General features: G+C 49.0%; 2 protein-coding genes across 4 annotated transcripts in view; both read left to right on the forward strand.

The window, feature by feature from the left end:
• Positions 1–3,256, forward strand: part of ALDOC (aldolase, fructose-bisphosphate C) — a 3,886-nt gene extending 630 nt beyond the window's left edge. Inside the window, exons 2-9 of one of the 2 annotated variants that reach the window (XM_044921849.1) lie at positions 711–832; positions 923–1,134; positions 1,364–1,418; positions 1,511–1,671; positions 1,794–1,877; positions 2,110–2,284; positions 2,415–2,614; positions 2,763–3,256. In XM_044921849.1, coding sequence (XP_044777784.1) covers positions 721–832; positions 923–1,134; positions 1,364–1,418; positions 1,511–1,671; positions 1,794–1,877; positions 2,110–2,284; positions 2,415–2,614; positions 2,763–2,858 — 1,095 coding nt within the window. In that variant the 5' untranslated portion in view covers positions 711–720 and the 3' untranslated portion in view covers positions 2,859–3,256. The remainder of the gene's footprint in view (positions 1–710; positions 833–922; positions 1,135–1,363; positions 1,419–1,510; positions 1,672–1,793; positions 1,878–2,109; positions 2,285–2,414; positions 2,615–2,762) is intronic. The other variant, XM_044921850.1, reaches the window with a different exon arrangement.
• Positions 3,257–5,429: 2,173 nt separating this feature from the next.
• Positions 5,430–14,273, forward strand: part of PIGS (phosphatidylinositol glycan anchor biosynthesis class S) — a 13,070-nt gene continuing 4,226 nt past the window's right edge. For both annotated transcript variants that reach the window (XM_021704084.1, XM_021704085.1), the window contains exons 1-8: positions 5,430–5,475; positions 5,756–5,895; positions 5,981–6,092; positions 10,340–10,429; positions 10,713–10,804; positions 12,256–12,463; positions 12,712–12,854; positions 13,587–13,701. In XM_021704084.1, the coding sequence (XP_021559759.1) occupies positions 5,442–5,475; positions 5,756–5,895; positions 5,981–6,092; positions 10,340–10,429; positions 10,713–10,804; positions 12,256–12,463; positions 12,712–12,854; positions 13,587–13,701 (934 nt within the window). In that variant the 5' untranslated portion in view covers positions 5,430–5,441. The remainder of the gene's footprint in view (positions 5,476–5,755; positions 5,896–5,980; positions 6,093–10,339; positions 10,430–10,712; positions 10,805–12,255; positions 12,464–12,711; positions 12,855–13,586; positions 13,702–14,273) is intronic.

A 14,273-nucleotide genomic window follows, 5' to 3' on the forward strand; every position in this document is an offset into this window, starting at 1 on the left:
CTTTTTGTGTCCCCCCCCCCCCCCCCCCCCCCCCCCCCCCCCCCCCCCGCTAGTTAGCCTGTCTCTCTGTCACCTCCCCACAGGTCTCCCTGCTCCTTCCTCCGCTCCCATCTGGCTGCAAAGGCCGTCGGGGTTGGGGTATGGGAAAGAAGAGGTTACAGAAGCCTGTGGCAGTTATTTGTGCCACTCCTGGTCCCCACTTGTCCCCCACTTTTCCTCCAGAAGCTGAGGGAAGAAGGGTGATAGGTACTTTTGCCTTATTCTGAAGCCTTGGAAGGAAGTACGCTTTCCCTAGGGGCCCTGCTGAAGAGGATAACATGGAATTTGGAAAGGCCAGGGCTTATGCCCTACCTGAAGGGGCCAAATTCAGTGAAAGGACTGGATCTCTGTTTGGGCAGTAGTTTCACAAGAAGACCTGTAGCTTCAGGGCTGTTCACCTCCCCACCCCCACCCTGCATCTTTCCCCAGGGCTGGAAGGGTGCCCACCAAGGACAAAAGGAGATGTGGGAACTGGGGCCCTAAGCCTGCTAGCTGTCAGAGGGATTGGTGCTACTGTGTTGCCCAGGACCCATGCCAAGGACTACTGCCTTGTTCCTAGCTCCATGCTTGTTGGGAGGTGGGGGTAGGCCATTTGGCCCATATGGCCAGGAGAAGAAGCAGGAGAGGTGGTAGGTCAGGTCCAGCTTTTATATCTTGTCTCTATTCCACAGAGCTGTCACCATGCCCCACTCGTACCCAGCCCTTTCTGCTGAGCAGAAAAAAGAGTTGTCTGACATTGCCCTCCGGATTGTGGCCCCAGGCAAAGGCATTCTGGCTGCGGATGAGTCTGTAGGTAGGTGGGGGGGGCCTGTGGCTAGGTGGGGTAGAGGTAGTCAGAGAGTCCTGGGGGTGAGCTTGCTACCCCTCTTTTGTTTGCCCCCAGGCAGCATGGCCAAGCGGCTGAGCCAAATTGGTGTGGAGAACACAGAGGAAAACCGCCGGTTGTACCGCCAGGTCCTGTTCAGTGCTGATGACCGTGTAAAGAAGTGCATCGGAGGAGTCATCTTCTTCCATGAGACACTCTACCAGAAAGACGATAATGGTGTTCCCTTCGTTCGTACAATTCAGGATAAAGGCATTGTCGTGGGCATCAAGGTGCAGCCACTGGCCCTCGATGGGGCCCGAACATGGAAATAGATGTGTGTGTGTGTGTGTGTGTGTGTGTGTGTGTGTGTGTGGTGCAGCCACTGGCCCTCGATGGGGCCCGAACATGGAAATAGATGTGTGTGTGTGTGTGTGTGTGTGTGTGTGTGTGTGTGTGTGTGTGTGGTGACAAGGGGGAATCCTGCCTGGGTTCAGCCCTCTGCCTGTGTTTCCCCTACAGGTCGACAAGGGTGTAGTGCCTCTAGCAGGGACTGATGGAGAAACCACTACTCAAGGTACAGGGTGGGTGGGTGAGGACCACAGGGTTGTTGGATGGTTGATGCTGGCCAAGAGGGGCGGAGTGATGAGGCTGGCATTATGCCTGCAGGGCTGGATGGGCTCTCGGAACGCTGTGCCCAATACAAGAAGGATGGCGCCAACTTTGCCAAGTGGCGTTGCGTGCTGAAAATCAGTGAGCGCACACCCTCAGCACTTGCCATTCTGGAGAATGCCAACGTGCTGGCCCGCTATGCCAGCATCTGCCAGCAGGTGTGTGTATGTTTGTGTGAGGGGGTCCGATGGGTGCCCTGTGCCTAGTGGGGAGAGGGTTACAAGGGCTTCCTCCCCTCCTACCTACTGCCCCTCCCAAGCTACTCTGCTCTTACCTGCAGAATGGCATCGTGCCTATTGTGGAACCTGAAATCCTGCCAGATGGAGACCATGACCTCAAACGTTGTCAGTATGTTACGGAGAAGGTGAGTCCACACCTAGGCACAGACACCTACAGCAAGGGCGGCCTGAGTGGGGAGCCTATTCCCCATAGTCCCTGGCTCAGATGCAGGCACTTTCCCCAAGCACTCTTTACTCTGCCCCAGAACACACCTGTGAGTTTGAGCCTCTACTGACTCTCAGTCATGCCCACCTTCCCCTAAAAAGGGAGCACTGAGCAGGGGCCCAGAACCTTAGTAAACCTCCTCTGATCTCCAGGTCTTGGCTGCTGTGTACAAGGCCCTGAGTGACCATCACGTGTACCTGGAGGGGACCCTGCTCAAGCCCAACATGGTGACCCCTGGCCATGCCTGTCCCATTAAATATAGCCCAGAGGAGATCGCCATGGCAACCGTCACTGCCCTGCGTCGCACTGTGCCCCCAGCTGTCCCAGGTACTACCCTGCTTCCTAACTTGCTCCTGTCCCTAAGACCCATTCTCAGGTTCTTGTGGCCTTCATGGGGCCCATACCCTGTAAAATTAGGGAGTTGATCAATCAGTTTGTCTTCTCTTCTCTACCCTAGGAGTGACTTTCCTGTCTGGGGGTCAGAGTGAAGAGGAGGCATCGCTCAACCTCAATGCTATCAACCGCTGCCCCCTTCCTCGGCCCTGGGCCCTTACCTTCTCCTATGGGCGTGCCCTGCAGGCCTCTGCCCTCAATGCCTGGAGAGGGCAACAAGACAATGCTGGGGCTGCCACTGAGGAGTTCATCAAGCGGGCCGAGGTTGGGAGCTAGAGGTGGTGGTTGTGGGAGAGGGGCATAGCTAGGCAGGGGGCAGCCCCCAGAGACTATAGCCTGGGCAGGGTTTGGCACCTGTGGGCGGTGTCAGCCCGCTTACTCCACCTCCCTCCTACCCCCCACCCTCTTGCAGGTGAATGGGCTTGCAGCCCAGGGCAAGTATGAAGGCAGCGGGGAAGATGGTGGAGCAGCAGCACAGTCCCTCTACATTGCCAACCATGCCTACTGAGTGCGCATTCCACACTGCAGCCCTTGGCCTGGCCACCTGCACCCTATTTCGCCTATAGTTATGGCCAGGGCCAAATAGCCATGCAGAGCAGAGATGCCTCCAGCCAGCACTGAGTCATCTTCTTTTTCTTGTCCTCCCCTCCCCTCTCCCATTGCTGCACCTGGGACCATTGGATGGGAGGATGGGGTGCCCCTTGTGACTGAGGGCAAGAGAAGTTGCTAGAAGTCAGAGCAGGATGCCTGGGTTTCCCCCTGCCTCCGCCAGCCCCCACAATTTCCCCATGATGTGGTAGCTTTCCTTGCCTGCCCTGTCTCCTGGGATCAGAGAGTAGGACACCAGAAATGACTCATGCCTTGGGTACATACCACATAGCAAATAAATGGTAGCAAAACATGCTACTTTGTCTGTCTGTTTTACATAACAAATTCCCACCTCAGTTTCTGATTTCCACTGTCTCTGGGCCCTCTGTGGAGGGAGTGGGGGTAGGTTTTGAGATTTACTGAGCTTTAAGTTTATGGGGGAGGGGCACACCCAATCACCATTCCCAGCTCAGGCTCTTGCTGGTGAGGTCCAAGGCTGGAGTATGGGCAGTATGGAGGGCTGCAGGTCCTTCAGGGACTGCCACCTCAGAGGCGCTAGGCTGCAGCTGAAGGATGGAGTAAGGCGAGACTTGTGAAATTCCTGAAGGCAGCTTTTGCGCAGAGCCCAAAACTGGGGTAAGGGGATAGGAGTCTTCCCACTTCTCCACTGTGTTGAACCCTGCCGGGGCGTGACACCTTCTGCTGGGTGTGTGGGGTGGGCACTGCAGGAACAGCACCTGGCCTCCTGCCCAACATGGAAAAGCCCCAAGGCTCAAGACTGCCAGATGGATCAGGGTATCTAGGAGGTTGTCAGGGGCTATTGCCCATTTCCGTTTGGGGGTAGATGAGGGCACAAAGAAGGCCTATTTGAGGGTCTGGGCAAGGATAGGCCTGGTGAGGTTTCGTGCCAAACTTTGACCACTTGGCTGGGGTGTGGGGGTACATCAAACATCTGGGTCTGTCTGAGGGGATGAAAAGATGAGAGAACCTGCTAGGTGTGTTATGTGTGAACTGGGGAGGCCATGCTCTGTGTAAAGTGCTCCACCCAGCTAATTATTGCAATATGGGAATGTAAGCCCAGGGTGACCTGCCCTTATATTAACAAAAATAGATAACACTTACATAGTACTTCCTTTTTTTAAAAAAAAGATTTATTTATTTGAGAGGGAGAGAGTGCTTGAGCAGGGTAAGGGGCAGAGGGAGAGAGAGAATCTCAAGCTGACTCCCCATTGAGCGTGGAGCGTGATGCAGGGCTCCATCCCACAACCCTGAGATCATACCCTGAGCTGAAACCAAGAGTCAGATGCTGAACTGGCTGAGCCACCCAGGCACCTCTATAGCAGTTACTATGTGTTCCTGGCAGGCCAGGCCCTATTCTAATCACTACATTTACTAACTCATTTACTACAACGCTGTATAAAGTAGATACTATTATTATCCCTATTTTAATATGAGGAAACAGGCACAGAGAGGTTAATTCTCAAGATCACTCAGGTGAAGTGATGAAGTCAGGATTTAAACCTAAGTGATCAGGATCGAGTCTGTGCTCATGAATTTTCAAAAATTTTAAGTATTCAGACTTTTACAAGTTGGAAATGAATTCAAATGAATTAAAAAAAATACTGGTGAGCCAAATATGCTAAAAAGGTACTTTTAGCTTGCCACCTCCATATTTGAGGCTTGAGGAGAGGGTGCCCAGAACAGGAGCTCTATGATAATGGATAAACAGTGATGCCATCGATAGGTGATATTTGGGTGCTTTCCGTGCCAGGATCTTTACATGAATGACCTTATTTTAAAGATTATTTATTTATTTATTTGAGAGAAAGAGTGAGCGAGCGAATGAGAGAGAGAGAGAGAACGCGAGAGCACGCACAAGCAGGGGGGAGGAGCAGAGGGAGAGGGAGAAGCCGACTCCCCGCTGAACAGGGAGCCAGATGTGGGGCTCCATCCTGGGACTCCGGGATCATGACCTGAACCAAAGGCAGATGCTTAACCGATTGAGCCACCCAGGTGCCCCTATTTTATTTTTTCAAGTAATTTCCACAGCCAACGTGGGGCTCGAATTTACGATCCCTAGATCAAGCCTCCCGCGGTCTACCGATTGGGCAAGCCAGGTGCCCCTGAATGAGCTCATTTTGGTAAATATCTCCATTTTCCAGATGAGAAAACTGAGACTTAGAGCTGCCTGTGGTCGCCCAACTAGTATTTAACGCCTGCAGAGCTTGCGCTCTTTATCCCTGGGACTAGCAGTGTGTTCTACGAGGAAGCGGGAGACTAACGAAGAGTCTTCCAGCAGCGCAGAAACCCGTGCACCTCCTCGACCGCCAGGGTGCAAGGCAAACTCCTTTCAAACTGGCTCCTTGCGGACCCCGCCCCCCCACCTCTTTTTCCTCCCCGCGCGCTTGGAGTGCGGCTTGCGATTGGCTGCAACCCCTTTCGTGGTCCCGCCCCCTCCTCGCGCAGCTCCGCCCTTCGGCGCCTAGAGCAACCGGAAGCAAGCATGGCGGCTCCCGGGGCAGCGGCTACAGACCTAGGTGCGGTGGCATTCGGGCGGGGCCCGCGGCTTGTGTATTGAGAGGGAGGAATGCGGGCTTTGGGGATTGTGGTGTGCTAGAGGTCCCGCGGACTGGGGGTCGGGGGGTCGTTTCAGACAAGATCCCTTCAGATTTGGGCGCGGGCCCCTCGCACAGGGATTCCTATGAACGCGGGCGGAGAGCCTCTGAGTGCCGGTTGCTGGGGCTCCTCCGCGTCAGGTGTAGGGCGGGCACCTAAGCCCACTTCCAGCGCCTCAAGTCGGTACCTCCGTACCCCCAGAGGTGGTCCGAGGCAAGCGGGCCGCTCTCTTCTTCGCTGCGGTGGCTATCCTGTTGGGGTTACCGCTCTGGTGGAAGACCACGGAGACCTACCGGGCCCCCTTGCCTTACTCCCAGATCAGTGGGCTGAATGCCCTGCAGGTGAGTCCTCGGTGGGAGAAGGCCAGAGGACAGCCCGCTGGCAAGGTGGAGACTCAGCTGATGGCCCTGATGCTCCTTACCCTAGCTGCGGCTCACGGTACCCATCACCGTCGTGTTTACCCGAGATTCAGTGCCATTGGACGACCAGGAGAAGCTGCCCTTCACCGTTGTACATGAGAGAGATATCCCTCTGAAATGTGAGTCCCTGGGGAGTCAGGGCTGCCTTTCTGGTCTGAGCTCAGTCCAGAGATAGGTTAGGTAGGAGGAGCATGAGTGTCCCTTAAAGGTAGTTAAAAATTTATATTAAAAGCCCTCTCTGAATGAACAGTGTGGATGGTTAGAAGAAAAACAACTTTAAATTCAGTGTTCACCGTTAAGGCGACAGTTTTATTCATAAAACAATTATGCTACCTGATGAGAAGCAATTAATGCTCATTAGGGCATAGGAGAGGAAGTGGGATACTTTACTAAGTGTTAGGTACTTTTCAGTACCAGGAATCTTGGGGTGAATGAGGAATTGATAATGGTTTAAAGAAATTTGTAGCCCAGTAGGGGAGAAAGACACTTAGATAAAGAAATCACAGTGAAGGGGCGCCTGGGTGGCTCAGTCGTTGGGCGTCTGCCTTCGGCTCAGGTCATGGTCCAAGGGTCCTGGGATCGAGCCCTGCATCAGGCTCCCCGCTCCGCGGGAAGCCTGCTTCTCCCTCTCCCACTCCCATGTTCCCTCTCTCACTATGTCTCTCTGTCAAATAAATAAAATCTTAAAAAAAAAAAAGAAATCACAGTGGAAATATATAAGAAACTGAGATTGCGCTAAAGAAAGAGCCTTTAACTGGGAGGAAAGAAAGGCAGAGAAGGTTTTGAGGATGTCATTTTTAAGCCGGATTTTTAAAGGATGTGAAGGAATTCAGGTTAAATGGGGGAAGGGAGGAAGGGAACAGCATGAGTCAGTAATAATAATCGCTAATATTAGTTGTTCATTATATGCTAGAAACTAGGTGAAGCACTTTACATGTGTTGCCTCATTTAATCCTCTCTAACATTATTATCTCCATTTTATAAATGAAAAAACAGACAAGAGATTTTAATTTGCTCAGGATCACACAGCTAGCTAGTAAGAGGTGGAACTGGGATTTAAATCCAGGCCTGACTGATTCCAGTGTTCTGGCTTTTAACTGACAAACTCTACTGCCTCCTGTTTAGAAGCATGGAGGGGTGAATCAGCATGTTGGGGGATCTGTGAGCAGTTTTACTTTTCTGGAGTGTGAAGTGAAAGTTTGCGAGTGACTGGATGTGTAGGCCAAGTCCAGCCTGTGACGTGCCTGTATGCCATTTACTTTCTAGCTTTTTAACCTTGGTCACACACATTTTTTTAAAAAAAATCATTTCATGGGGCCCGTGGGTGGCTCAGGTTGTTAAGCTTCTGTCTGATTCTCCATCTCAGCTCAGATCTTTTTTTTTTTTTAAAGATTTTATTTATTTATTTATTAGAGAGCGAGTGAGAGAGAAACAGCATGAGAGAGGAGAGGGTCAGAGGGAGAAGCAGGCTTCCCGCGGAGCAGGGAGCCCGATGTGGGACTCGATCCCAGGACCCTGGGATCATGACCTGAGTCGAAGGCAGTCGCTTAACCAACTGAGCCACCCAGGCGCCCCTTAGCTCAGATCTTGATCTCAAGGTTGTGAGTTAAGCCCCGTGTTGGACTCCACACTGCACAGGGAGCCTACATTAAAAAAAAAATTAAAAAAAAAATTATTTCATACAGTTCAACCTAATGTAAACGTAAATAGGTTTTGTTTCTCAAAACAAGAATGGATCATACCTCACATGTTAGTCCACAACTTGATTGTTGTCAATTTGTCATGGATTTCTTCGTATTTAGTGACACAGTATTCAATAACATGGACATGTTGTGGAGGTAGTATAGTGGAGGGGCCAAGAGTATGGCATTTGCTGTAAGAGAGCTGGATTAAAGCCTTGGTTCTGCTACTTATTTGTGTGAATTTGGGTGAGGTTGTTAACCTCTCTAAATCTTGGTTTTCTCATCTGTTAAATAGGAATAGTAATAGGTTTGTTCATTTATTCAACAATAAATATTTGCTGATATATATATATGTCAGATACTGTTGTAGTTGCTGGAGATACAGCAAACAAAATAGACAATACCGTGAACAAAATAGACGACAAAGAGGAGAACGGACAGTTGGAAGATAAAAAAATTAAATGTATGTTAGATTGGGGGGGCACCTGGGTGGCTCAGTCAGTGGAGTATGACTCTTAATGTTGGGGTTATGGGTTCGAACACCAGGTTGGATGTAGAGATTACTTAAAATAAAATCTTAAATAAAAAGGCCATGGGTGGCTCAGTCGGTTAAGCGTCTGCCTTTAGCCCAGGTCATGATGCCAGGGTCCTGGGATCAAGCCCCACATCGGGCTTCCTGCTCAGTGGGGAGTCTGCTTCTCCCTCTGCCTGCCACTCGCCCCACTTGTGCTCTCTCTCTTTCTCTCTGCCACTCACAAATAAATAAGTAAAATCTTAAAAAAAAAAAAAAAAAGGAGTCGCATGCTTTACCGACTGAGCCAGCCAGGTGCCCCTTATTTTGATTTTTTTTTATAGATTTTATTTATTTATTTGAGGGAGCACGAGAGGAGGGAGGGTCAGATGGAGAAGCAGACTCCCCACTGAGCAAGGAGCCTGATGGTGAGACTTGATCCTGGGACTTTGGGTTCATGACCTGAGCCGAAGGCAGACTGAGCCACTGAGGTGCCCCTGATTTTTTAAACATAACTACCAGGGGTGCCTGGGTGGCTCAGTCGTTAAGCGTCTGCCTTCGGCTCAGGTCATGGTCCCAGGGTCCTGGGATCGAGCCCCGCATCGGGCTCCCTGCTCGGCGGGAAGCCTGCTTCTCCCTCTCCCACTCGCCCTGCTTGTGTTCCCTCTCTTGCTGTGTCTCTGTCAAATAAATAAATAAAATCTTTAAAATAAATAAATAAGTAAAATAAACATAACTACCATGTCACACCTAACCAAGTTACAAATAATTCCTTAATATCACCTAATTTCTTTTTTTTTTTTTTAAGATTTTACTTATTTGACAGAGAGAGACACAGCGAGAGGGGGAACACAAGCAGGGGGAGTGGGGGAGGGAGAAGCAGGCTTCCCGCAGAGCAGGGAGCCCGATGTGGGGCTCGATCCCAGGACCCCAGGATCATGACCTGAGCCAAAAGCAGACGCCTAACAACTGAGCCACCCAGGCACCCCCCCAATAAATTTTAGGTTCAACTTCTCAATTTCGGGGGAGGAGGGCGAAAAAATCCCTTTGGGATTGCCTTACAGGTATAGATTAACTTGGGGAGAATTGACATCCTTAGAATATTTAGTCTTTCCATCTAAGAACCTTGTATACTTTTCCCATTTCATTCAGATCTTCTTTTATGTCCTTCAGTGAAGTCCTCGGTGTTTTTCTTATAGTTTTATACATTTCTTCCTGGGTATTTTATGTTCTTTATTATTATGGTGATTGGGATTTTAAAAAACACTTGCTTTTCAAATTGGATATCGTTGGCACTTATCAGAAAGCTACTAATTCTTGCGTATATCTAGTCATTGTACTGAATTGTCACTAGTTCTAATAGTTTTCCAGTTGGTTCTCTTTGATTTTCTTGGAAAATAATTATGCTATTTCAAAAAGTGGCCGTCTTGTTTCTTGCTTTCAAATATTCATGTTTCATGTCTCTTTCTTCCCTTATTACATTGGTCAGGAACTTCAGAAAGAACAATGCTGAATAACAGAGGAGATAGCAGGCATCCTCAATTTATTATTATTTTAATTTTTTAAAAGATTTTATTTATTTATTTATTTATCTGGGGGAGAGAGAGAGCACGAGCAGGGGGAGGAGCAGAGGGAGAGGGACAAGCTGACTCCCCCCTAAGTGTGGAGCCTGATGCAGGGCTCGATCCCACGACCCTGCCTGAGCTGAAATCAAGAGTCAGGTGCTTAACTGACTGAGCCACCCAGGTGCCCGTTATTACTAATTTTAACCGAACTACATTTAGTGTTTTGTCATTAAGTGTGCATCTTATCTTTATCAAGAACATTCATTGAATTTAATTATTTTGAGGCACGTATTGAAGTGGTCATATGGTTTTTCTCCTTTCACCTATTAATAGAATGAATATTGTAATAGATTTCCCTTTGGGAGGGTACTTCAGGTTGATGGTAGGGTGTACACAGGCAGAGGCAAGAGCTAGTTAGGTGGGAGAGGTGGGGTGTTGTGTATTTGATATCATCCATGTAGAAATCATTAGAATTGACTGCAGCTTCTTGGTCTTTCTTTGCAAACAATATTCTGGCTGTCCTGAGACACCGGACAGTGTGAGGGCTGGGAAGGTGGACAGAGGTCTGTACTTAGTCTTCTTATCTTGCTTCTTCCTTTTCCTCTCAGACAAAATGAAGATCAAATGCCGTTTCCAGAAGGCCTATCGGAGGGCTCTGGAGCGCGAGGAGGAGGCCCTGTCACTGGGCAGTATGCAAGGTACCAGAAGGGGTGATCACGCTAGTTTAACACGAAGCCCTCTTTTTCTCTTCCGATCTCTAAGTGTGTATTTTCCATACCTTGTCTTAACTTCAGAATCTCTCTGGGAAAGCTGGGAATGAGATACCGTGTGTTTCAGCCTGGGCCACCAGGGGCCGAGCCTGGCCACAGTGTCAGCCAGGTGTGAGCGGGAGGTGGAGCCGTGGCTGAGGCCCTCTGTGGGGGCCAGAGGGAAAGGGAATGGTGTTTTTGCTCCTGGTGCACCTTCTGCTCTTGTCCCCAGAGGCAGAAACCGTGTTAGCTGAGCCACAGAAGCAAGCAGAGGGCTCCCTGACTGTGTATGTGATCTCTGAAAACTCCTCGCTTCTGCCCCAGGTAGGGTGAGCAGAGGTTGCGGCTTCTCGTCCTGTCCTAGGTTGCCTCTTTCTTGCAGTAGTGCTCCCTGTTGCTTGCATTTGTTACAGAAAACTCTTTAACAAATAGTTTTTTTAAAGAATGCAAATAGGAAAAAAAATAGAATGCAGATAGGGATTTTTGTTCATTGACTCTGGGTCTTTCTTTCTTTTTTTTTTTTTAAAGATTCTTCTTTATTTATTTGACAGAGAGGGAACACAAGCAGGGGGAGTGGGAGAGGGAGAAGCAGGCTTCCCGTTGAGTAGGGAGCCTGACCTAGAGCTCGATCCCAGGACCCTGGGATCATGACCTGAGCTGAAGGCAGACAATTAATGACTATGCCACCCAGGCATCCCAACTCTGGGTCTTTCTAAAGCCAGGAGTTATATTCAGTTCAAGCTCTGATGACCATTTAAAGTGGAAAAAAAATCAGGATGAAAAAAAAAGCTGGTTTGAATGGGTTGTGGTGGTAATATGGGCCGACACATTGACCTTTTCACTTGATGAGCAAGAGGCTCAGTGGGAGCTATGCCACGTACCATTTTCTTTTACAGTTTATGATGAAATATGTAATTCTTATAAAAAGATGAAAGAAAATTTTAATGAACATCCATGTACCCAACCCCAGCTCGCATATTGCAGTTTAGCAATATAGCTGAACTCTGTGCATCTCCATGGTTCTACCCCGCTCCCTCTTGGCCCAGGGTGACCATATTTTGTGTGTGTCATTTTCTTACTTTTCTTTCAAGTTTTATCACCTGTGTTGTAGCTTAATAACATATTCAATTTTACAAACTTTTGAACTTTATATTAATACAGCACATGTTCTTTTTAAAGATTTTTTATTTATTTATTTGACAGGGAAACAGCGAGAGAGGGAACACAAGCAGGGGGAGTGGGAGAGGGAGAAGCAGGCTTCCCGCAGAGCAGGGAACCCGATGTGGGGCTCGATCCCAGGACCCTGGGATCATGACCTGATGTTTCATTATAGAGACATATCACAGTTTATCCGTCCTGTTGCTGATGGGCAGTTGAATTGTCTCCGGTTTTTGACTCTTAGAAGTAATGCTACTGTGAGCATTCCTGGCTTGCCTCTTCGCCATGTGCTGTCTACTTATATCAAACTTTCCAGGTGTTTGTTTATTCTGCTGTCCTTGTTCAGCATAGCATCTCCTAGTTTCCAGCCCATGAAGCTTTAGATAATGCCTGGGACTTATGTCTGCTGGGAAGGCAAAAGGAACAGAAATGAATGAAAGCATTCATGACACCGATTGGTCAGAGGTGCTTAGATAGGGGTTCACTATGAATCTAAGGGGAGGGGTAGGCCTCTTGGTCAGTGGCAAAAAGTCAGATTCTCTGAGACCGGAGCCAGCACGTTCTTCTGTTTTCTTCCCTGAGCCCTGGGCATTCTGTCTCTTGCTGGTCTCTCACAGGACATGATGAGCTACATCGGGCCTGAGAGGACAGCAGTCGTGAGAGGGATCACACACCGGGAGGCCTTTAACATCGTCGGCCGCCGTGTAATCCAAGTAGCGCAGGCCATGTCTTTGACCGAGGCCGTGCTCGCTGCGGCCCTGGCTGACCACCTTCCGGAGGACAAGTGGAGCTCTGATAAGAGGCGGCCTCTCAAGTCCAGCTTGGGTAGGGTGACAGGGCTTTGCCGTGAGAAGGGACAGGGAAATGAATGATGTGGAGGCGATGGGGCAGGAGGGGAATCTGCGTGCAGACTCTTTACTCCTTTCTTCTGTGGTTTCACCTTTTTAGTTAAAGCCCTCAGTGCTCCTCATCCCAGTTTTATCCTCCCTTGGGTTCCATGATGGCCATTAGCCCCATTCCAGAGGCGAGACAAGTTCAGCTCAGCCAGGCTTCTCTGACTCCTGTTTCTCTAGGCTATGAGATCACCTTCAGTTTACTCAACCCGGACCCCAAGTCCCACGACGTCCACTGGGACATCGAAGGGGCCGTCCGGCGCTATGTGCAGCCCTTCCTGAGTGCCCTCAGTGCTGCGGGCAACTTCTCTGTGGACTCTCAGGTGAGACTGGGAGCAAGCTGAGGAGTCCCTTCCCAGGCCGCACCGTCCTTTCCAGAGTCCATGCGTACTTATTGTTTTCAAGTGGAGTCTGTTCTTCCAGCTCTTAGAGCTTGCTGATCTGCTGGGAATTGCCTGTGCGTTGATATGACTCTAGTGTCTGCTTTTCCTCCACGGTGTCCAGCTCAGGGGCTTTTGTCAAGGTTTGTTAAAAAACGACCTTCCTTATGACCCCCTGTTGAACTGTATTCACCCAGTCGTGCCATCCTTAAGGAATTTATTTTAAAAATAAAACTTCCTGAAATATGTTAATGTAGTAGAAGTAAAGATGGAAAGAATGTAGCTTCCTATGTGTGAAGAATGTATCACACAGTGTCCTTTTAGGGAAAATGTGGGAGACGTTTTTATCAGGTCTTGCTAGTGGGAGTACTTCTGAGTAACTGACTTGAATTGATCTTGTGGACACTGAATTATGCTATTCTTGTTTCCCTCTTTGTTTAGGCTCTTAGAAAGCCTGGTAAAAAATGTGATTTCAAAGCATATATTTAGTGTATTAACTTTACTCTTGGCTTTGTTATTTTTTTTTCCTACACCTATTTTCTCTCAGCTCTGATTTTGTTTCTTTATATTTTGTCCTGTCTAACTGTATCTTTTTAAGGCACTTCAAATCCTTTTTGGGACAAAGTGGAGCATGAATCAATACACAAAATAATGTCCTCCTTCTTTGCTTTACAGATTCTTTACTATGCAGTGTTGGGGGTAAACCCACGCTTTGACCCAGCTTCTTCCAGCTACTACTTGGCCGCACACAGCCTCCCTCATGTCATCAACCCAGTGGAGTCCCGGCTGGGTGAGCTGAGGATGAGGGTCTATCTGCCAGGCTGGGGAGGGACCCTCAAGGCTCAGTGTGGGGTTGGAGGCTGGTAGTATATAGTTATGGTTCCCAGGTTGGGTGGTCTGAGGGCGTCAGGGAAGTGCTGGGCATTTAGGCTCTTTTTTCATGAGATTCTGTTGACATGTCTAATTTCACAGTATCATATCCAAAAACATTTATTAAAATGACTCCCAGTGCTTTTTGTAAAGAAACGGATAGGCTGCATCTCCCTCCATGCAAGCCATCCAGGAAAGATATGGTCACGCATGTAGGAAAGATAACAGCAAAAGTACATGAAGGCAGAATTTGGATGGACAGTTCTGCTGATCAAGGTTTGAAGCTGGAATTCCAGTCTTTCATTTTGAGGGTGGTACCTACAAAGAATAAGATGACCACAAGCTATAATACAGGCAAACCAAAGTTAGTATATCACTGGTTGTGGGATTTCAGACAGTAAGGCTAGGCCAGTGTGGACCACAATATGAGAGGGACTGCAGGTGATCCCTCCCTCCCTCCCTCTTTCCCTCTCTCCCTTCCTCCCTCCCTCC

The sequence above is a fragment of the Neomonachus schauinslandi genome, chromosome 15, assembly GCF_002201575.2.
Source record: "Neomonachus schauinslandi chromosome 15, ASM220157v2, whole genome shotgun sequence".
Taxonomy (NCBI): Eukaryota; Metazoa; Chordata; class Mammalia; order Carnivora; family Phocidae; genus Neomonachus; species Neomonachus schauinslandi.